Source organism: Hyperolius riggenbachi, chromosome 4, assembly GCF_040937935.1.
Source record: "Hyperolius riggenbachi isolate aHypRig1 chromosome 4, aHypRig1.pri, whole genome shotgun sequence".
Lineage (NCBI taxonomy): Eukaryota > Metazoa > Chordata > Amphibia > Anura > Hyperoliidae > Hyperolius > Hyperolius riggenbachi.
The window spans coordinates 237,900,588-237,925,771 of NC_090649.1; the positions used below are offsets into that span (position 1 = coordinate 237,900,588).

The window sequence follows — 25,184 nt, forward strand, 5'->3', positions numbered from 1 at the left end:
TTCTGTCAAAGTATGAATGTGATTGGTGAAATAGGGAAAGGATTGAAGGTGCCCACTAACAATCCGATTTTACATAATGAGCGATCTTCCGATCCGATAATTGTGATCCAAAGGCAACTTTCGTTGATCAGGCCCATAAATGGAATAAAAATTATAACCAATTCGATCATTTCAGATAGAATCGATCCCCCCAAAAAACAGATCAATAATCCAATTGAAAATCCAATCATTTGTTGTCCATTGTTAACAACAGTATCCAATCTGATCCAATTTGACCAATGGGGATGTCGATTGGAAGGTAAATTTGATAATTTTTTGACTTGGAAGGTAAAATTGGATAATTTGTGGGCACCTTAAGGCTTGGTTTATACTACAATGGGCTGTACTATATCTACCGTATATTGTACAGATAGACAGTAGAGGCACCGTTTTAGGCCAGATGTGTGCCATTCATCAAATAATGCATCCACTGCCTAAAAAAAATCCTATCTGTTGAGTTTGTCTGTCAAAAATGAAGGTGCCAAATGTAGGCATGTTAAATACAGATTGGTGTGAACTGGCTTATAAAAAAAACATTGCTGCCTTTGACAAATTCATTTTTGATTTTAATGTGGTATAAAAAATATTTTTCAGATATCCACTGCAGAATTAATTAGTGATGATTTCTGTGACATAAACTGTTCAGTTATTATTATTATTATTATTCAGTTGAATAAATGTTCTTCTTTATATTTGCACCTAAGAATGTATTTATTTAATTTGAAATGTATATGCAGAAGTTGATCTATTTAAGGGAATGGTTTCATTATTACATGTATGACAATATTTCATAGTAAAACAGAACTGAGTGGTCATGTCCATAGCATCTCCATGTAGAGGTGGGATAGGATAATCTAAAGTTTGTGAAGTACAGAAAGACCGGCACCATCCAGGATAAAGATCTATTGCTCTTTTATTTCATCAGTGCAATAGCACACAGCTCAATACACTGATTGCTATTGCATTGGTGAAATAAAAGAGCAATATATGTTTATCCTGAGTACATATTACTGTGGCAAGCAACGCTCAGTTCGGTGCAGGCAGAGACGAATGACGGCTCACCCCGCTGCCGCTAAACTCCCCAGCTAATGTTTCAAGTGGATCAGCACCAATGGATAATGTTGACGTGCAGCGATCGCCCCTGGAGTGCACAGGGATATCCAAGCAAATAAGTTGTCAGGATCCGCACCGTCTGAAATCTTTTATTTTAGCTCATCACACTGAAATAGTCAAGTAGCATAGGAGGAGCACCACAAAACTGAGTAGCGATCAGTGTGCCACGGTCTTCGTCCCAGTGTCCCTTGGGACGCACCAACACCAGCTTTTCTCCAAAGAGACCGGCACCACTTGGATAAATTAGTATAAAGCTCTTTTATTGCATATGAAGTGGCAGTACAATGACAGTCGCTGTTTCGGGCCTAGCCCTTTATCAAATTGCAGTAGCCATAGCAAACACCCTTGTGCAAAGTCCTTAAATCTCCCTCCCCCAGTAAAACCACCAATCGGTGTCCTAGTGGGCGGAGTTAACGGCGGACCTGATGGGGAACATGTAAAAAAACACACGTATAAGCACACAAGCCCAATACCTGTATCAAATCTCCATATGTTGCCAAACACCGCTAGACGCCACCTCCATGCGCCCCAGCGAGAGTATACGCGCCAGTAGGCCCCTCCTCTATCCTTCAAAGAGGACCAATGGGGCTGCTGCACGCTGTAACAACGAGACCGTCCCGTCTCGTAACCACCTGCGTTCCACAAGCCGACTTCCTGTCGGCAAACCGGATATGACGCTACGGGACCCGAACGGTCTCCGTAGCAACCACAAACACAGCACACAGCGCTGTGATAGGCTGAAATCCGTCCCCTTAGCCTCCGCAAGCACGCGGAAACAGGGGGCACAAAAATAAATGCACAAATGGAACAGTAGGATAGAGTAAAGGAGCCATAAGGCATCCAGTACTCTGTTCAAGAGTAGGATAATATCCCACCCAAAACTAATAGCCAACATATGAGAAACCACAGGCAAAAGACTTATATACTTCACCCAATACAGGTCAGCCGAACCACCGTCCAGGAAATCTAAAAACAAGACAAAATAAAAAGCAATTAGGCTTATCTCAAATATATAGATACAATGTTTGTAACAATCAGACAGTAAAAAAGTAGCTGGGACAGAAAGGGGACATAAACTGGAAAAAACAGTTCAACGTGCATGGACACAGAAACCTAAATCATATTCCCGATTAAGCCCGCCCGGTTCAAGAGTACCGAGCCGCCTAATCCAGAACGCCTCCCTCCTGCGTAATTCAGTCTCCCTACTACCACCCCTCCAGTCCGGTGGGACAGAATCAATTACTGTAACCTTTAATTGAGATACGGAGTGTCTGAGGGCTGAGAAATGTTCGGAGACCGATAGGCCCTGCGTTTTATGCCGTATAGCCGATTTATGCGAAGAGATCCGATCTTTGAGCCGTTGCGTCGTCATCCCCACGTATGCCAAGCCACAAGGGCACTTCAGCATATAAACGACATAAGTCGAGTCACATGTGTATAAGCGATCGAGGTTAAACGAATTTCCACGTGAAGGGTGGGTAAACTTGTTCCCCTTCAGAACCATACCACACATGTGACACCCCAAACAGGGGAACATGCCAATACGTCTACCCTCAAGACGTGGCCGTCTCTTAGGTGTCACCTTGTCACGTATGGTAGGGGCCCTCTTAAAGGCCATCATGGGTGGATATCGGAACTCCAACACCTGCGGAAAGCCATCAGTGAGGACCCGCCAGTGCCTGCGAATCACCCGTGACACCATGTCACTGCAGGCACTGAAGGTCGACACGAATGGCATACGTGGGCCGATCCGGCTCTTTTTTCTTTCACCTGTACGAGGCAATAAAGTATGTGGTGGATAGCCCCTCCTCCGAAATTTCTCAGACATCTCTTCTCTCCTAAGTCTACGACTGGATTCCTTGCTCACTATTCTATCTATTCTCCCAAGCTGGCTTAGGGGAATACTTTCTTTGGTTGACAAGGGATGAAAGCTTCCGTAATGCAGCACTGAGTTACGGTCAGTGTCTTTGACATACAAATCAGAAATTAGCACCTCCCCTTCCCTAGTGATCTGCGTATCAAGGAAAGATATACTATTATGATCACTATGAGATGTCAGCCTTATGTAAGAACAGCAGCCATGTAATTGGGCGATAAAATCCAAAAGGGTCCCACGTGGCCCCCTCCATATGCAAAAGACGTCATCAATATAACGCCACCAGCACAAAGCGTGCCGGTGGAATAGTGCATTGTTGTAAACAAAGGCCTCTTCATAGAGGCCCATGTACAAATTAGCATAGGAGGGGGCCACGTTAGAACCCATCGCCGTACCTCGGCGCTGTACATAGAGATGAGCCGAAATTTTCGAAATTTCGAACTGCTTTTATTACGAATGCGAAATTTAACATTACGACCCAAATTCGTAATTTCGTAATTAATTTTCAAATCGTAATTTACAATTTCGTAATCGAAATTTCACTCCCGTAATGACGAATTTCGTGTCTCCAACCGAAATTTTACTTTTTCAGGTTTGTAAGGGTTTCTATCCCTCTAGATGCCTAAAATGAATAGCCCAGCCAGCCTCCTCCTCCTCCTCCTCCTCCTCCCCCCCCCTCCTCCTCCCCCCCCGCCCCTCCTCCTCCCCCCTCCTCCTCCTCCTCCCCCTCCTCCTCCCCCCTCCTCCTCCTCCTCCCCCTCCTCCCCCCCCTCCTCCTCCTAGCCATGTAGAGTTAGGTCACAGCTAGCCTGGCTGTGGTGCAATTGGTTAGTGTGTCTGGCTGGTAACAGCAAGGTTACAGGTTTGATTCCATCCAGGCATGTCTTTTCCTTTTGCGTGCGCGCGCTGCGCCATTGAACCCCATGGGGTATTTTGCGTGCGTAAAACTTTACGCATGCAAAACTTTGTGCTCGGTGTTTGGACAACTGTTGAACTCAAAAGGAAAAGACATGCCTGGATGGAATCGAACCTGTAACCTTGCTGTTACCAGCCAGACACACTAACCAATTGCACCACAGCCAGGCTAGCTGTGACCTAACTCTACATGGCTATCTGGGGCTCTGTTGGCTCTGTTTGGACAACTGTTGAACGCAAAAGGAAAAGACATGCCTGGATGGAATCGAACCTGTAACCTTGCTGTTACCAGCCAGACACACTAACCAATTGCACCACAGCCAGCCTAGCATTTAGCATTGTGAAACCATCCTCTGCTAGGCATGATTTCATTTTTGCACCTCACTCTATCGCATGGTCCATGGTCCAATCACAAAGCCCTGCACCCAGCATGTGTCTCATATGACTGTCTACAAGTAAGATTTAGGTTAGCAGTCTATTTAGTGTGTGTTTGGTGGTATGGTGGTGAGCATAGCTGTCTTCCATGTGGTTGGCCTGGGTTTGATCCCTGGACATGTCATGAATGTGAGTATGGTTTTGAAATACTACAGATCTCTGGAGAGAGAGAGAGAGAGAGAGAGAGAGAGAGAGAGGGAGAGAGAGAGGGAGGAGGGGGAGGAGGTTGGTTGGTTATTCATTTTAGGCATCTACAGGGATAGAAACCTTTGCAAACTTTAAAATACTAAATTTCGTAATCGTAATTACGAAAATTTGCGTAATTTGCGAAAATTACGAAATTTCGATTACTGCTGAAATCGTAATTGTAGTAATTTCGCGAAATTTCGGAAATTCGTAATTAGGTCATTACGCTCATCCCTAGCTGTACATAATACTGACCCTTAAATTCGAAATAGTTGCACTTCAAGACTATCTGTAGGAGAGATAAACAAAACTTTCTCTGAGCGACTGACAGATCAGTCCTAGTCATCAAAAACCAATCTACTGCCTCTACACCCCCATCATGCGGGATGGAGGTGTAGAGGCTTTCTACATCCAGAGTAACCAAAAGAACCTCCTCTCCGGGCAGACTAATCCCCTGTAGCTTATTCAGGAACATAGTAGTATCTTTCAAATAGGATGGAATGGACTGTACAAGAGGCTGTAAGATGGAATCTAGAAACCTGGCCAGGGGTACGAATACAGAACCCACCCCGGCCACAATCGGCCGGCCAGGGGGGTTCTGTAGACACTTGTGTATCTTGGGGAGTGTGTACAGTTTGGGGGTTGAGGGGAATTTCTCCTTTAGAAAGGTCAATAAACCAGGATCGATCACATTCTCTTTTAAAGCATCAGACAATACATCCTCTATTTGTCGCTGAACCTCAGGTAATGGGTCTCCAAACAGTAACCCATACACCCCAGAGTCCGACAGTTGACGTGATATTTCAGCCTCATACATTGATGTGTCCATCACCACAACCGCCCCACCTTTATCTGCAGGGCGGATGGTGATGGAGACATTCTGTTGCAATCCAGCCAAAGCTTCCCTCTCTGCTCTTGTTAAATTATGGTGGACAAAACGTTCACCCCTTCTATATTCCTCCTCCATTTTTTTTATGTCCTCTTGCACCCTAGCAACAAAGTTCTCGATAATTGGATGACTTGGGGGGAGGAATGTACTGGGGTTCCTAAAACCCAATTCCTTGAGTCTAAAGCATCCGTCATCATCATTTCGTATAGTAGATGGAAATGGGGGTAGACAAGAGAAGAAATGTTTCAGTTTAATGTTCCGAAAGAACCGAAACAGTTCCTGGTCCAATTTGAAAAAATCGGTGGGAAAGGTCGGACAAAAAGACAGTCCCAAATTCAACACCTGAATTTCATCTGAGGAAAGCGTATAGGAGGAAATATTTACCACCAAAGGTTCTAACGGAGTTTCCTCTGACGTAGAACCCGAGGGCTCAATCTCTTCTTGGTGGAGTCCCCTCCTGCGGCGCCTCCCCCCCCGGTGCCCCCTCCTTCTCCACAGTTTGGGGAGTTGTCACGAGAGGAGGCGCTGGAGTCATCCCGAGCCGAACCAGCACCAGAGCCAGCTCCTCCACTAGGTGGCCTCTTCCCTCGTGGTGGTTTCCTCTCCCTTGGATTTGGATTGCGAATCCCAGGTTGACGTTGCCATGGATAAACATATCCAGATATATAATCATATGAATCACGTGTAAACTTTCCTCTCTTATCCTCTTCCACCGATTTCGTGAATGCCTCCATCTTTTTATTGAGTGTGTCCATGAGTTCAACAAACTTCTCACCAGGCAGTGTCTCCTTGAGCTGCTTAGTAAGGATTTCAATCTTAGCTGAGAGAAGTGGCAATTCCTGTTGGATGCGCACAATAGTATGTAACATCGCATCCAATGAAGCTTTGTTCCAGATGTTTGCCCAGACCTCGCAATACGCTGCATCATTAGGGAACATAGTCGGTACCACATGGGCCCTCATAGACCTAGGAATCTTCTTAGTATGGCAATATTCCGCCAACGTCTTAGAATGCAAATCTAGACTGATCTTCCTTTTCATGGTCAACTCGAGGTCCCTCTGTAGAGGCTTAGGGTCTGGGATCTTTAGGAAGGTAGAGCCCCTCTCCACTAAAGCCAGGATTTCTGTCGCTTGTTGGTCATTATAGCAGAATACGCCAGCTACCTTTTCACCCTGTGGGGTAGACATGATGCTTCACTCCTCAGGACACCAGCTGTAATAGTCAAGTAGCATAGGAGGAGCACCACAAAACTGAGTAGCGATCAGTGTGCCACGGTCTTCGTCCCAGTGTCCCTTGGGACGCACCAACACCAGCTTTTCTCCAAAGAGACCGGCACCACTTGGATAAATTAGTATAAAGCTCTTTTATTGCATATGAAGTGGCAGTACAATGACAGTCGCTGTTTCGGGCCTAGCCCTTTATCAAATTGCAGTAGCCATAGCAAACACCCTTGTGCAAAGTCCTGTGCTGTGTTTGTGGTTGCTACGGAGACCGTTCGGGTCCCGTAGCGTCATATCCGGTTTGCCGACAGGAAGTCGGCTTGTGGAACGCAGGTGGTTACGAGACGGGACGGTCTCGTTGTTACAGCGTGCAGCAGCCCCATTGGTCCTCTTTGAAGGATAGAGGAGGGGCCTACTGGCGCGTATACTCTCGCTGGGGCGCATGGAGGTGGCGTCTAGCGGTGTTTGGCAACATATGGAGATTTGATACAGGTATTGGGCTTGTGTGCTTATACGTGTGTTTTTTTACATGTTCCCCATCAGGTCCGCCGTTAACTCCGCCCACTAGGACACCGATTGGTGGTTTTACTGGGGGAGGGAGATTTAAGGACTTTGCACAAGGGTGTTTGCTATGGCTACTGCAATTTGATAAAGGGCTAGGCCCGAAACAGCGACTGTCATTGTACTGCCACTTCATATGCAATAAAAGAGCTTTATACTAATTTATCCAAGTGGTGCCGGTCTCTTTGGAGAAAAGCTCATCACACTGATACACATAGTTTTATACATGTTATGATATTTTAAAGAGCTAAAATAAAAGAAGATTTTAGACTGTGCGGATCCTGACAACTTGTTTGCTAAACTCCCCAGCAGCATTAAATACTATTCTCCCTCCAAGCTGTCGCAACTTGGAGGGAGATGTAATTCGGGGTCTGGCAGCTGCCAGAACCCTATGTATATATTTAATAGGGTACTGTCCTTTTTAAAGTGAAGGATCAAAAAAAAAAAAAACAGTCCTCTTAAGTGGCAATCCACCTTGCCCACATAGACCTTAATAACTTTACGGAAAAGATACAAAAAATTGAGGAACTAGAATACTGTAGTATCAAAATTTCGTAGAAAAAACTTTATTAACACATGTTGCAAAAAACATTAAAAAGGGTTTCTTCAATTCCACGTCACTGATTTCCATACAGTAAATGGTACATCAAAATACATCCAGAGAGCTGAAACTGATGGAACTGATAAGAATTGTATTCTGGTTTGGCTTAGTTGTAGCCCTAAATGAGCATTGTGTCCTTAGAGGCTGCCAGAGCCCCAAATTACCGTTATGAGGGGCACGCATCATAGCATTGCTGCTATGACGGCGCACAGCTTTGGTGCATGACGCTCTGAGCCACGCGCCGAACAAAGCTGCTTCGCTTTATCCTGGATGGTGCTGGTCTATCTTTACCACAGATAACTGGATCTAGTGTGCTGCCCGATCAACTGAGGCACGTCCAAACAGAGGACATAGAGGTGTACTCCACCACTCTTCTCATGCATAAATCTAACGTTTTTGAATGTTTATTGATCGAACTCCTGGGAGTTCTGTACCACCACCAACTGGAAGTCTTGTTTGAATTAAGCACATGCCTACAGCACATTAAAAGTATTTGGGAATTAATAAAACACATTGGAAACTAACAGCAGCATAATGTCTTGATATTTCCAAAAACATATCTCTATAAACATGTCAGTGGTAATCTAGCTTGCCACAAGCTTCAGTTACTTACGGTAATTTTCAGCTGCCCTGACAACTAAACAGACAATGCACTTGGTGTGAGCAAAATATTAATATTCCTTAACCAGTTTGGTTATTCCTTTATTTGATGTTTTGTTGGTTCCCTTGTGCTTTTTATTTTCTCCTCATACCAGGCTACATGGCGGTTTTATTCCACTGATTCCAGTCGAACATACCTGACAGCCACCTGGCAATATTATGAAAGTATTCTTCCACTTCTCAGGCATGTATCAATGCTATGAATGATGAATAAAGCTATGACTTGTACTGGTTTACTAATCTGCTTTTCAATTTTTGTTTTATCCCCCGCTCCCCTCTGCCTTGTTTTTCTTTTTTTTTTTTATTATATATCCTGCACGTAGTGTGTATGGCGTAGTTATGCGGCTGATGAGAAATCGGTTTCCATTGCTACCTGGAAGCCTCATTTGAAGGCCTTGCATACCTGCAGCCCTACAAAGTAGGTACAAATATGGCAGCTGGTGTTGTTCGTGATGTCTGTTCAACCTCTAGAACCACTAGTATTCATGTTGGTCCAGATCATGACTATTTTCTATGTCACAGTCCTTAATTAATGGATTTAAACCAAAGTACAGACTTGGATCTCCAGGCTCCAAATTAAATCCATTGCAGAACCATAATGTATGGCTTAATGTAATGTATGACAGCAAATATGTATAAAATTTGTGTTTTAGCATTACACTTCATTAATCAGCCCGCTCATGCTGTGATATGTGAGAGAAATTTGCACTGTATGGCAAATGGCTATTCTATAGGGTTCACTTGACTATTTAGACTAGTTTCTGCCAATAGAGAACTTACAATTTCATACTTCAGAAAACTGCCATGTAAACTCACAAACCATTTTGGACAGAAAAGACCTAGACTAACAGTACGTTTTATGATATATACTAACCTTGACCATACTATACCAGAGAAGGCACATAATTAGGCATTACTGTGGTACAATGGAAGAGCTACTGAAATGGAAGCCAAGATGGTAGAGCCATTAATTTGCATTAACCATTAGCTGTATAAAATGTGTTGAACTTTCATAAAGCTGCTTAAAGGAGTAGCTTTTTCTGAAATATGGCAAACAAATTATTCAGGATGTAATACAAAGGGGATATAAGTTACAAAGCTCAGGGATATTTAGGCTGAGGGGAAAGGGGTTAATGTGAGATTAGGCTACAGTAAAGCCTCGTAAACATGTACAAGGGGTGTTGCCTGGCGGGGATCATGATCTGATCCCTCGGGGTGATATTGCAAGGCTGAAGTTGGACAGAGGCGTCGCTAGCCTGGAGGCTAGCAACATGTTCTGTTGCTGTTTGAGGGGTGGGAGGGGACAAGGACTGATAGAGTGGTGCGGGTGTGAAGTCACGCGTTAGTCAGGGTGAGTGGGGAGAACAATGCTCTCAGACAACGCTTGGCCACACCGATGTGCAAGGCTAATCACATGTCGAGGGGGTGGGTGTCAAGTGCTGCTGTACTCATACTGGATTCGTGACAGAGGTGGTCATTGTCGGCCGCCTCAGCCGAGTTTCACCAAGCATGTGTATACAGCTCTAGCCATAGATTGATTATTAGGGTTACAAAATTATCTAGTGAGATTGGTATTACTGATTGATCAGGATAAAGGTTACACTTACATGCTGTGTTTAAAAAGTATATTAGGGTTGTGTTTAGGTGAAAGGATAAGTTAGTTAAGGTTAAATAGTTGGTGGGAGGGGGTGGGGAGGGTTAAGGTTATGCATAAGTATAAGAATACAGATGTTGGGAGGTAACAGTCAGGAAGGTCTGCAGTCATAGGCCCATATGCAATTCACTTTTTTTCCATAGTTTTCTCCCAGGTGATATTTTTAGACTTGTCAATAAAATGCCTTTTAAGCCAACAGAAAGCAAGAAAAGGCTCAAAATAATTTTGATAGTACTTATTCACCTACTTTTTGGTACTTTCTTTGTTGAAAAGTGCTGGAAAGTTATTTAAAATTGAAGATGAAAAATTATCTCCTAGGAGAAAACTCGGGTGAAAAAGAGAATTGCATATGGGCCATAGTGAGAAAGTCGAGGGCACTAGGGTTAGACATAGGGGATGAGTAGACATTGGAGGCAGGGGAAGTCACACAGCAGCACAGAAAATAATTAGTGTACTAAAACTACACTATTTACCATGATATCCTTAGCTTGGATAAATGGCACCAGTTAACCAGTCTACATCTTTGTTAGAGGCAATCACCCAATTCAGTGCTTGATAAGACATAAAACTGCTTTAAAGTCTGCATTTAGTATCTGACAGAAAAGATCCACATAGCCTTTTATAAACTCAAAGCATAATATGTATATTTCTACAAATATTCAGGACCACACTAGCCTTTACATGCAACAATAAGAATTCTATTCAAATAACTGATGACAATGTCACATATTTTTGGTTGGAATTCAATGGTCAAATGACTGGAGTAATGATGGTCAGTGAGATGCTTGTGACTTGCATACAAATTAAATGAGTATTGCATGCAGCTTGGAATTGGGTGAATCCAAGTTGAGTGGAAGTGCATCTGATTATCCCAATCCCCAACTGCATTAGGCCTCTTGCACACTACAGTGGATCTTTCAGAATCGGTCTCATCAATCTGCCGACAGCGTGTACACACGTGCTACTGTCAGCAGACAGTCTGCTCAGCGGGAGGGTCTGACGGACCCGTCGTTTGCTACAGTATGGCGTGTGTATGCGCCTTTATTCACAGCTCAGATAAAGCAAACACATGCCTCGGAATGCCGAGGAACATTTTATTAATTGGGTTTATTTTAGAAAGGGGAAATTATACTGGACAATTTGATATATATTTCCCCAGGGTGTCCAAATTGACTTACTATAATGTGCTATTTTTATATATTTCCCATATCAAATGTAAGTCTAATGATAGACTGCTAAGGCGGTCTCACCTTCATGCAAATACCACACTTTATAGTATAGGGTGACCATTGTGATACTACTCCATTGTATCTGCCTATATATATTGCCCCATTATAGTGTTTCCCTGTTGCAGTTCCCTTTTTATAGTACCCCCAATATGATGCCTACCTATTGTTGCTTCCCATTTATAATGGTCTGATTATGGTGCTTATAAATTGGGATGAGTGAGTGCACTGTGCTCTATCCTCCCAAGCCGAAACTTCCAATGTGAAGGAAGCAGTATCGGGAGGATAGAGTAGCTTAGCCCTCTCTGCCGGAGCCCTTTCCTCCAACATGAGTGGGTAAAGTTTCACTTCTCACAAAACTGTGTGTGCTCATCCCTACTCATCAAGCGGCCCACAAGTTTAAAGGCTCTGTTTCATTCAGAATTGGGCATCCGAACTGCAGTGGTCATCCCTACTGTTTGCAAGCAACCTGTGGCTCATCTGACAAACATGTTCTTGACTTATCAACTGTAGCCTCAAGGGACAGAATTCTTTACACCTTCCTTATAAATCACTTATTTACCTTGTCACTAATCTAGGCACAAGCCTCAAGACTGTTAATATCATCTCAGGAGTTTCATCTGCTGGCTTCAGATGCTAAACATGATATTTTATTTGTAAAAAATACTTTTTACCCAATTAAAACTTATACATATTTGTTTATCCAAAATATAATAACTATATAAAAAGTATAGATTGTCTTTAAACATATATTGTTTGCTGCTACTCATTAGCATGACTCTCTTAATTACCATAATTATTGAAAAGTCCAACTCCAGAATCAGATAGTCTCCTAGTCCTGTGTAGATAGTCAGTGGCAGAACATGGTTCTGTATGTCTATAAGCTCCTTAATGTTAAATAAATCACTTTGGCTATGCACTAACCTGCATAGCCACAGAATGTAAACATGTCAAAGAGTTAAATTTGTGTGCACTCTCTGGTACTCCAGAACAGATGCACAGCCAAGCGGCAGCATCCATCTCACTTACAGAGCCTGCTGTTAACTCCTCCAGCACTGCTGCTTCAGGTTGTTGAACGCTGTTTTAAAGGAAACCTGTACGGAGAGAAAAATAAAGAGTCTGACATATATTTAAAAAAATGTCAGTTCCCTCATTGTCATGATAATTTTTGGCTTGTGAAGTACGGTATACTGTGAGTCAAGTGGGAGCAGGCATGCTGCCTTTGGAGTGGGATCTCAGTTACACCCTACCGCATACTGGTTAGAGGTCAGTGACTGGGGTGATAAAACCAACGGAGGATTAGCAGAATAGATGAGCTAGGTCATTTATCCCTAACATATTTATACAGGTTTCCATTAAAACAGGGATTTTAAGCTGCAGTTACCAGCTTTGGCACAATAAAAAAGATGAATCTCCCATTTCAGGGACAGCTGTATTAATATGCATTTAATAGAATTTTAATTTGATTATGCATACAATCTTTTGTAAATATATTTATAATGTTTGCAAATTGAGAAATTCCCACTGCACCAGTTCAAAAATCCTCTGCAATCACTTACAGCTGCCTGCTCTCTCCCACTCCCAGCATGCATTTCTGATGCTTGATAGCCTATCATGAGCCATGGCAGCTTCACACTGAGTGGGAAAGGGGAGTAGGCAGATGAAGGTTGCTAAAGATCTATGAATTGCTGGAGCAGGTATGTTTTTTTTATTATGAAAAATCTGCGGCCTAAAAAAAAGAAGAAAAGAAAAACACCCTTTTTTCATGCATAGTAATTTAAAATACTGATGTATTAAATGCAAATACAAAAATAACCGCGTCTCAACTTGGGTTTGTAAGATAACTGTATTTACATAACTCAGTTTTCCAAAATGTGCCCCCAGTCATCACCATGTTATCTGAAAAGCCCCAGTTTTCATTTGTTTACATCCAACACCATAGCCACTAGATGACGCAGGTGAGTAAGAAACAGATGGGCCCAAATAGAGTTAACTTTTCCACTGAGCTTTCTCCTAGGAGATCATTTTTCATCTTCAATCGCACTTTGTAATTGGAAAAGTACCAAAAAATAGGTGGAAAAGTACTATCAAAACTCTTTTAAGTATCTTCTTGTCTTGCTGGTGATTGAAAGTTTGAACATATCAATTAGGAGAAAACTGAGGAGAAATAGTTAATTGCATATGGCCCATGGTCTCTCTATTGATTTCAATGTCTAGTTCTTGTACTTGCGAATGCGTGCAAGGGGGACAGGGCAGGTGTTGGAGGCTTTGGGGGGGAGGGGGGTATATATTTTAACATCTGGGCACTCTGCTGGTATGTTATGAGATGGTATATTTATATGTGAGCCTTAAGATTGTCTTTAATGTATAGTATCTGCTAAAGGAGTTATTGACATGCCTATTCACTCACTAATCCTAATCAGCTCTGCAGTCATGCCCCATAACTAATATTTTGTACATTCAGAGTGTCAGCACAAAGCTAACAGATCAGAGGAATATTAAATTGGAGCCTGGGGATAACGGGTCTTTGGAAAATATTTAAAGTTCCATGAAGAGCAATTGTTGAACAAACACAACTATACTGTTGTTTTACTAACAAACAAAACGCTATATCTATATCTATATGATTGCAGCATAAGAATATATTGTAAACGCCCCAATATACTATATGGGAAAAGACTAAATTGACAATTTGACTTTATCACTACAGATTTTCTGTATAAAAGTCTACAGCTTTCTGTAAAGTATGTGTCAGCAATGCATTTTGCCTTACTGAGTGCTTTGCCAGTCTGCTGTGGTATGTACTGAGCATGTTGCATGAGGACTGTGGGGAGAAGAGCTGTCATGTGTTCTGCTTTTAGAGCCTTGTGCCTGCTGTTGATGCTACATTACTCTGTATGTTGTGTGTTTTAATCAATTAATAGCTTTGTTTCCAGTTATCCAATTGTCTTATTCATTATATTTAACACCATAACAATTAATAAAGGTTGCTTAATTACATTATTTCTTTTTCATTTACTAACACCTGAAGGAAAGAACAAGGCGAGACATCTGGCAGGTTTGTATTAAGATCATTTATTTCATCTTTAACGTGCATAATAAATATTCTGCAAGACTTGCTTAACAATGGACCATGTCACACAAGTGTTACTGCAAATGAGAAATGTGTACACTACCCTATAAAGCTGTTGCTCTAGTTTATTTTTGGTTGTGTAGCTACAAGTTGGCAAGCCTCGTACACATGCTAGATGAATCTAGTGTGTGTACAGCTGTCTTCCATGCTCATTTAAGGATCCACGATGCCAGGTCTTTAAACAAAAGTGCATCACACCTCCCCCCCCTTACCATGACCATTGGAAGCCACTCCTTTGTGCGCCACTCCATCAACACCCCCCATTCCCATAACAACAGTAGCTAGCCGAGCAGCGTGACTGTACAGTGCTTGTTACTCTCAGTGCTATCCACTGGAGCAAGCTCCATCCTCATGGGTGACACTCACAATACATGTGTATAAGCCTCTAGTGTCTGGCAGTGTTTCTCCTACTATTGCAGCATGCAATGTGTTGGCCAATAGGCATGATCAATGAGATGCATATAATTTCTCTTTGCATTCAAATTTAATGTAAATGTTAAGCAGCTTGAACTTGGCCCAATAAAAAATTACAGAAAGTTATTCTGATTGGTCCAATTTCAAGCTGCATATAATTTACAAATAAATTTGAATGTAAGGATAAACTATTTGTATCTCTTTGATCATCCGTATTGGACAGGTAGAACATGTTGTCAGTTACATCATCTCAAGTACCCCTTTAATAGGGAACAGGCAAGGGTTTGAGTTCTTTGGTGTGCAAACTGCAGTGCAAGTGTGCCATTACGGTGTAAATGTGTGATTCGTTTTGCATGCATGTGCAATGCACGTGTGTGTCACAGCACAGCCATACCCCCTTGCCTGCTGTAGGCCATAAAGAAAGGATGCCAACTGCTCCATGACCAAGCTATAGATCATTGCAACCATTAAAACAAAGCCCTACTATTATAATGAATTCCCCACCTATAGAATGGATTTTATAGCTTTTCCAAATACCTGCTGCAGAATTATCATATGGCAAATCTCTGGTGGGTGGAAACAGAAAAATCCTTTTAAGTGTACTTATTCATGTAAATTGGACACCAGCAAAAACTTATTTGCTAGTTTTTCAAAGTGTGAGAAAGGAGAAACTAGGTACATTTTTTTATCATTTGCATTCATTACCTCACTTCCTGCTGAGAGATTATGTCACACTGAGACAGGTTATGAGGAAAAAAACAATAAAAAAATCAAACTTTCTATTATACTGAAATGCTTTTATTACCATCTGTGTACCTACTGATACAATTTTCATCACTTCCTGTCTCTGACCCAAAATTGGACCTCAACAGGAAGGGAAAGAAAACCTGTGATGTTGAGAAAAGTAAAATTGACATACTTACCTCAGTAGAGGGAAGCCTCTGCATCTCCACCTCGCCGTTCCAGTGCTGGGATCCCTGATGGCTCACACCTGTGCAGTAGCACATTGGGATAGGCAAAGGAAGCTGAGCCTGTTCGGCTCTGTGCTACTGTGCAAATGGGAGTCGTCAGCAGAGCTGGGACAAGGTCCTCCAGCACCCAAGGCTGAGACACCAAAGTGCGCCCATCCATCCCTCCCACCCCAGCCGTCACACACTGATTGCTATTAGACTAAGATGTGCCCCAGGGCCCCCAATTCCTCCAACACCTTAATCTCTAGTTATCTGGCTTGCAGTCACTGCCGTGTATCCCTTTTTCTTATTTCTCTCTTCTGCGAAAACAATAGGGGAATGATAGCTGAGTGAGTTGTGCGCCCCTCCTACACTGCGCCCTGAGGCTGGAGCCTCTTTTGCCTCTGTCTCCGCCCGGCCCTGGTCGTCAGTGTGGCCAAGCTCCATTGACAAGACCTTGTCAACGGGCTCCGACGGGTCCCAGTACTGGAATAGCGAGGTGGAGGGGGATGACGGAAGGCTCTGGATTATCCAGAGGCTTTCCTTTACCTAGGTTAGTGCATATATTTGATAAAGTCGCCTATTTAAAATGGCGCAGGATAGCAGCAGTAGAATATTGGTAAATCTACCAATATTTTAGTACTTCATTTATATAGCAAAATATCAGTAATATTTACCAATATTTTACTGATATCTTACTATGATCTAACTTCTTCCTACTCTCAAGAAGAACCCTCCCCTGATGCTGCCTAATTCCTAACACCCCCTGGTGGTTGCCTATCCTTAACCCTTATTCCACCTGATGGGCAACTAACCTTAACCCTCATTAAAACTCGTCCTGTTTAGAAGGGCGTCTGCTATAATAGTGGGTGCAGGAGCCGCCCACTATGCAAACTGCGCCTACAAATAGCAGGTGCAAATGCAACCGCAGTTTACATAGCAGTAGCCCCGGGGCCCGCTATTATAGTGGGTGCCATTTTAAACAGGACATCACCTGCACCACTTTCAACTGTTCCGCAGGTAAATAGCCATTCGGGGCACTTTTTTTCTCTACAGGTACATTTTAAGAGAAATATCCCCAGTCAGAACAGAAGGTGTTAAAACTTGACATACTTTTCCCTGTCTATCCATACGGAAAAAGAATTGTCTGGAGTTCCTCTTTAACCTGCTGCAAGGAGCACTAATGCACCCTGTACATTGGGCTCTATTCACAAAACTTCTCATAAATGTTTTATCACCTAATTGATAAAAAATAACCTTTCAGTACATTTACAAGCAAAATAATCACTCAAAGTAAAGTTGTTCCTGATTAACTTCATTCCAATATTACTTTTCATACCTTAATTATTATATTTTTGCTCTTTGGAAGCTTAAAAGTATAACATAGATGAGGAAAACAGGTGAAAAAGCTTTGTGAATCATGCCCATTTTCTTTGTTGGATTAATATTTGTTTGACAAAGTTTTTCTTTTCACGCTATTGCCCTGCAGTATGCTATCATGTAATGACCACCATAATGTAGAAGAGCATGAAATCTACTGATTTGTCAACATCATCAATGATCTTTTATACTGTAGTCATTGTATTTAATTTGTTTTATACTTTTATAATCGGTTAGGAAATTAGTAGTCCATATTATGTGGGCATAAACTGGTTCTAATGCTCTCCTAACATGTTTAATCTACAGCTTAATACATAATGGAAGGGTTTAGCTGTAGTTTATCATTACTCATCATATTAACTTCTCTATTCTATTTAACACCATATATTGATATTCTTCAATAAAGGTTATTTTCCAATAACTTCTGATATTGTAGCAGCAGTTTTACTACATCATCATTGGCCCAATGTCTATGCTACAAGGACGTGCTTTTATTGAGGTACTAAAGTTTATCCACTGCTGTTCTAACAAGTATGTGATGGAACAGAGTAGCCTCTGTGTTTGGGCCAATTTACTGATTTTCATTTGAAAAGGTTCTCCTGGGAAGACTTAAATGTTTTTTTCCATTTAGAGAGACCATCTCTTCTGTGGTTTACTGGTTTGGCTGATAAACCTCACAAGAGAGCTGAGGGATCTGTGAAGATTGAGATCTTATATAAACTGACAAGGGCTAGGATGGTTCAAAAGTTTAGCTCTGCTAGATAAGATGTGTGTGGAAAAGCATTGGGAAGGTGGGGGTGCTGCCAGGAAAGAAACTTCTAGCAGAAATTACTAAAGTAAACCTCTCAGGATCCGGCACGGCTCCTTTTCATGCATCTTTGTGTTCATTAGAAGTGACACTCAGAAAAGTATTTATTCACATATATAACTAAATATTTAACTATCACTTCTGGAAGTTACTGCACTGCATGAAACCAGAGCTATTTTGTATCCAGAGAAATTCACTTTAGGTGTCTCTCCTAAATCTTTGTAGGGTGGAGATGATGCACCCTGTACAGCGTGGCCCATAAAGTCTTGGTTTCTGAATTAACCCATTAAAGAACAAAGTAGAGGGTCTGCACTTCCTAAATCACAGAACTGTTTATTTTAGCTGCTTAATACATATCCAACAAGGTACCCCTTTTTGCTCAGCCTTTGAGTAATGCCGCTGCTGCCTGGCTGTGCACATTGTGCTGGTTTAAAGGAAATATCAGGCAAATTTAAAAAAAAAAAAAACAGATTTACTTACCTGGTGCTTCCTCCAGACCTTGGAAGGCCACAGCTCCGCTCTCGCAGGGTCGCCCCCGGTCCCCTCTGTAGCAGCTGCCGACCTACTGCACCTGCGGAAGTGCACGGGCGAGCCTCTCACACTCACACTCCCGTCTCCAGGAGTGTTCTGCGCCCGCACAGAATGCTGCCATTGACGAGAGTGTGACTGCGAGCGCCGTGTCCACACGCTTGCGCAAGTGCAGAAGCCGCCGACCTCGTCCTTGGCAGCTGCTACAGAGGGGACCCGGGGCGACCCACTAAGAGCTGAACTGTGCAGAGGGACAGACAAGCTTCCAAGGTCTGGAGGAAGCTCCAGGTAAGTAAATCTGTTTTTTATTAATTTGCCTGATATTTCGGAGTGACGGAGTGCATGTTTTCGCTTTGCTTACCTTGATAAAGGGGTACCTTGTTGCACCAAAACACCGGATATGTATTAAGCAGCTAAAAATAAACAGTTCTTCTGTGAGTCTGGAATTGCCAACCCTCTATTTTTATTATTCTATTTTTTTGTTCTTCTAAATCTTTTTTCCATAGCAACCTCCACCTAATACTGTATATTTGAGATCCCTGTACAGAAATGTATGCTCAGCTTTCTGCCAAGTAGCATGTACAACAGCAATCTGCCAAATTAATCCAATGGCCTCAAATTACCCAAGCAGAATAAGGTGCAGAGGAGAGGAGACAGCAGTTTAGACATCACGCTGTCACCTAAAAGGACAAACAACCATTGTTGCAGATGGCAGAACCATGCAAAGCATGTTGAGTTCTCTAATGAGGAAACCTAACACTGGCCACATGCTGACATGCTGAGTGCTCAGGGAGACAGAATCTTGCCATGCCCTCACCAATTCCTGCTGGGAAATGAATTGAGATGATCCAAAATGATCGAGGAAAGGTGAGGATGGGGTCCTGTCTCTAAAGGAGGTGGTGTAACACCTGAGTAAATGGATGCAGCATCATATTGTTCTGTCTGATTTCATAGAACTTTCAATCCCTACAATCTTGTCAGTCTCTTCTTTCAGGAACTCCCAACTAATTATACCAAATTGTAGACATGAATTATTGAAGCAATAAATGATCTATGAATTCACAATGATGAATGTATGAAGTGTGTGGGGGTAATTCACTACACCAAACAGAAAGCTGTTAACCATATGAAATTTTAATCAACTAAAAGGGCCCATACATGATTTCAGCCTATCAAATTGATCGATCGGAAATTGATTCTATCAAATCAGCCGATCGATCGATTTGCGGCCAATTTTAATCAATTTGATCTATCTGACTGGATGGAAAATCTAGGTTGATCTGGCAGCAGATCGATGGCCCATACAGTTGCATTGGATCTAATGTTCCAATAATGCATTTAGATCGATTTCCAATAGATTTCATTCTGAAATCTATTGTAAATCTGTTCCTAGTGTGTGGCACACAGCAGATAGATTGCTGTCACATTCGACTTGACAGGCATCTGACAGAAATCTATCTGATGGTCAAATCTGCTGCAAATCTATTAAGTGTATGGCCACCTTAAGGAGCTTATACACATACAGAGCCATGTTCTGTATGTGTATAACTGTCTACTACTTCTGATTCTGGAGTTGAACTCAGCTCATGTAATTTCTGGATCACAAGAAAATTGCATATCACCATGGATGCTGAGCAATTTTCCTGTACTCCCATACTTCCTACACAAACACATGAAAAATGTGTCACAATTACATCACAAATAAATTGTGTCACAATTACATCACAATGATGGAAACTTACCTGCACAATTTCCATTAGAAAGTCTGTGTGCTTGCCCTTGGCAGATTGCAAACAATCTGCAAAACTCAGAAAATTGCAGTCAGTGAAAAACAGCCCCAAGGGCCCATTCACACTTGAGCGTTTTGCCGGCGATTTCGGTAAAACGCTCAAGCGCTAGCACTTTTTTAAAGTGCTAGGGTAATAAGTCTATGGGCCCGTTCTCATTTGGGCGATTTGCGCAAATCGACGCAAATCGGCCAAAAACGCTAAATGCAAACGCGTAGCCTGCCCCATTTTCAGGCAATTTCCCGGCGATCGTGTTTCAGTGCTATAGAAGTGCAAAACGCGCACCCTCCCTGGATAAAATTCTGGACTTGAACTACAACCCAATGATAAAGCATATTAAATATAAACTACTCACTTGGAGCAGGTTAAGAATATCATGGCTGGGTAGGATAATGGCTACCAAGATGATGGTTCTTCCAAAGATCCTATATCTTTTTAGATCAATTCCATTATCACTGCCCAGGACAAGATTAGAAGCCCTCCAGAGAGAAGTGAGGAGATTTATATGGGGGAAAAAGAAGCCCACAATCAGAGCTTCATTACTATGTGGACACAAGGAAATGGGGGGGGGTTGGGAACTCCAAACTTAATTAAATACCAAGAGGCAGCTAGAGCAGCACAAATCCTCAGCACTACTTTTAATTCCCATAACTCGCAGTGGAGAGACATAGAAGATGTCTATACCTTCCCCTTCAGAATACAAGACATTCTGTGGTTGGCCCATCCCTGCCTCCTCCCTAAAACATTCAAGAACCCATTGACTAAAGACGCCTTTAAAATGTGGAATACCTTACATTTTAAATATAAGCTGATATCAATTAACTCGCCCTTAACCCCGATTACTTCAAACCCAAATTTCACACCAGGCCTAAGAACAACACAATTTGAATGGTGGACAAAAAATGGCTTCAGTACGCTCCGGGATTTATGCCCTAATAGTGAGGTGATACCCTTTCAAGAACGAAGATCAAGCCATGATGTACCACTAAGGGAACACTTCAGATACCTCCAGATACAGCACTTCATTAAAGGTCAGAGTCCACAACCACTCCCTCCTGACAGATCAGTCATAGAGCGTAACTTAATTGGGAAAGGTGAAGTTCCTAGAGCAATCTCAGTAATCTATAGACATCTGATCATGCCACAAGATAGTGAAACATATTCTTAGCAGAGGGCCTGGGAGAGAGACCTAGGGGATTCATTAACAAAGGACACCTGGACAAATATATGGAGAAACTCCTTTAAATGCTCCAGTAACTCCTCCCTAGTAGAAACTTCCTTGAAGGTCCTATACAGAACATATCTCAACCCTACCAAACTTTGCCACTACTCAAGCAGCCACTCCAGAAATTGCTTTAGAGGCTGTCAGGATGAAGGCACCTTTTTCCACACATGGTGAGCTTGCCCCAATGCCAATGATATCTGGAGGCAGACATCCTTACTCTTTAAAGAGATTAGTGGAAGGAATATAACCCCCTCTCCATTAAATTCCTTACTAAATTTACAGTTTGTGCACCTGTCTAAAGCAGAGAATTTACTTTACACCAAAATAGCCACAGCGTGCAGAATACACATCGCTCACTCATGGCTATCTCTCAATCTAAATTGGGTTTAGATATTAGCAAAAATCCATAACATCTGCCTAAATGAATACCTAACAGGCCTAATCAAAGATGAATCAGACTCCTTCTATAAAATATGGGGTCCATGGCTCAATTCTAAATATGGTAAGAATCTCTGCCTACCAGGAAATGATACACCCTATGGAACACAGTCCTCCATCTCTCCCTAAGGGAAATAAGGGAATAATATCTGGTATACTGCTCTCCGATCATTGAACTATGTAGATTATATAAGCTTATGTTATCTTTATTAGGTTGCAATAATCGTAAGTTTTACTTGCCTAACTCTCAACCATCTTGTCGCTTGACAAATTTCTGACCATAATGGACACTATGAAGGGATAATTGATTTCCCTATTTGTTTTCTATCATTGTATCAACCCAAGGGTATGACATGTATGCATCACATTGACAGTTTCATGCAAAATATCTGTATTCATGTGTGTACCTTTTATGACTCAATAAAACCCTTTGAGAGTAAAAAAAAAAAAAAAAAGAAGTGCAAAACGCGAGCGCAAAAAAATCGCCAGGTGTGAATGGTGAATTTTTTTGGCGTAAAAACGCCAAAAAACACCAGAGCAAAACGCTAGCAAAATCGCTAGCGTTTTGCGATCAGCAAGTGTGAATGGGCCCTAAGGCTGTCATTAGAAACAGAAGATAACCCTATCAATTCTGGTAGACTGTTAATAAAAATAATTTGTTTTGATAACTTATAAAAGTGAGATTAATTATTTGAGCAGATGAAAATTTTTGACTGCATTCCCTCTGTAAAGGAAATATGACAAAATATATAAAACAAACCTTCCCAGTCCCTATAAGGAAGATTCAGAAATAGAGTAGGCTGTAGGGGGGTGATAGGCTGTACGGGGGGGGGGGGGGGTGTCAGGCATTACTTACATTCGAGGGGATGTTCTCTAGCCCTCCATCTTTGTGTGCTCCACCGTCTACTCCAGGGAGACCTACAGACTCGCACACTTCCAGCCACCACAATGCATGCTAGGAGATGTAGTTCTTCAACTTTAGAACATTGCCAAGTGATGTACTCACATCAAAGGACTAACGCTGCATGCATTTGCAGCGGCCAGAAGCACACAACACCACCATGGGCACTTCAAACTGTTACATCAGCGGGTCTCCCTAAGAAAGCTAAGTATAAAAAATAAATAAATAAAGGTGCAACTAATAGACAGACCTGCCTTACACTGATCTAATGCTATTTAAAATGTAAGCATAAATACCATTACCAGTACACGTTTACTAAGTGCTCGTGTGAGTGTTGCTGTACAATATTGAATAAGACAGCTGGAAAGAAATATTGGTAACAGGTGATTACAGTAGAGCATGATTTTAATAATTGTTTATCTATAAACAACCATTAACAAACTTGGTATTGTCTTATTGTAGCCATGGTTACTGTTTGTTCTTTTATTTAATCTCATTTTGTCTAAATTATTATTATTATTATTATTATTTAGTATTTATATAGCGCTGACATATTACGCAGCGCTGTACAGTGTGTATATATATATATATATATATAAATATATCGTCACTAACTGTCCCTCAAAGGAGCTCACAATCTAATCCCTACCATTGCCATATTACTATATTATGTAGTGTAAGTACTGTAGTCTAGGGCCAATTTTTGGGGGGGAGCCAATTAACTTATCCGTATGTTTTTGGAACATCATTAGCAATACTTACAACAAAATACAGCAACTGGAAAAACAGATTATCTTTAGTTCTTCACTCATATAGGGGAAATTCATGCCATCAACATATACTTTTTCTCATTTTGGGTGGATGGGGGCACAATTTGCTACCCATTCAAGGTGACCTTCTCTGTTAGCATGCCTGCCAAGATCAGGAATTCAGCTGAGCTATATGTACCTCAGACTGGGGTGAGTCCTCCAAGTATTCCTCTGAAGAATCCACCAGTTCCTTGAAATAGAGATACCGACCAACAGGGCCGGCGCTACCATAGAGGCAAAGGAGGCAGCTGCCCCAGGGCCCCAGAGCTTGTAGGGGCCCCCAGTGGCTACAAGAGGAAAAAAAATTCAAATCGGCCTTATAGTTTTTGAGAAAATCGATTTTAAAGTTTCAAAGGAAAAAAAATACACATTTAAAAACCTGCCAACTTTAATGGTAAATAGCAAATCCACCTTAAATGCTAGAAACCCTAAATTTGCAGGATATGTTAAGGAGATCATTAGGAATAAGAGGAAAAAACTATTTTTCAAAAAGACCTTATAGTTTTTGAGACAAACGATTTTAAAGTTTCGAAGGAAAAAAGTATACTTTTAAATGCGGTAAATGTCACTTTTAGTAGCAAACCTAACGGTAGTGTAATTTTACATGCATCAAACGAAAGAGCAATAAATTTCCTGACGGGGTTTCCAGGGGGTCTATACGCAGCCGCAGCGCTTTGGACAGGGATCGCTATACAGCCGCAATATGGCTGTATGAAGATCCTTGGCATTTTTTCCTATTTTCCCATTTTTTTTTATGTTTAGAGTTTGGGAATTTTTTTAAAAATAAATTATGTGGGGTCCCCCCTCCTGAAACTTTTTAACCCCTTGTCCCCCATGCAGGCTGGGATAGCCAGAATGTGGAGCTCCGACTGATTGGGACTTCACACCCTGACTATACCAGCTGCAAAAAAGGTCCCCTAATGCCGATTTTTGTTCCGGGGTATATGTTGGGGGGGGCCCCCAGGTTTATTTTGCCCTGAGGCCCCATTGTTGCTTAAACCGGCCCTGCCGACCAAGCACCTTTAAATTGAGCCTCCCTAAAATCATGTAAGGAATAAACTTAAACTAACATGTTTAAATGTGACTTGTATGGCTGCCATGCTGTTTTTTTTTTTGGTTTGAATGGTTTCTCATTCACATGCCTGAGAAATGTATGCTACCAGAGGTGTCACAGTGAAGTCAGGACACCTGATCTGAATATCAGTTCCTATGGTTTGGAAAGTAACAGAGGCAAAGAATCAACAAAACTAGGTTATTACGACACATGATACTGTACATGTGTGAAACATCTACAAATGTAAGCAAAGAAAAAACTCCCCACCGGGGTCCCTGACAATAGGGAGGATCACGCAGGAGATCAGATCCAACACTATTGCATAGAAAAAAATCATTTTGGGATTAATTGCTCTTAAAAACAAATGTACCGATAATCTTGT

At 41.8% G+C, this 25,184-nt stretch overlaps 1 protein-coding gene across 2 annotated transcripts in view; it reads left to right on the forward strand.

Annotated features, from left to right (window-relative positions):
• KCNQ5 (potassium voltage-gated channel subfamily Q member 5) overlaps nucleotides 1-25,184 on the forward strand; it is a 745,242-nt gene that overhangs the window by 654,962 nt on the left and 65,096 nt on the right. Inside the window, exons 8-9 of one of the 2 annotated variants that reach the window (XM_068281488.1) lie at nucleotides 8,591-8,679; nucleotides 14,407-14,433. In XM_068281488.1, coding sequence (XP_068137589.1) covers nucleotides 8,591-8,679; nucleotides 14,407-14,433 — 116 coding nt within the window. Of the gene's footprint in view, nucleotides 1-8,590; nucleotides 8,680-8,818; nucleotides 8,914-14,406; nucleotides 14,434-25,184 lie in introns of both variants that reach the window. The other variant, XM_068281487.1, reaches the window with a different exon arrangement.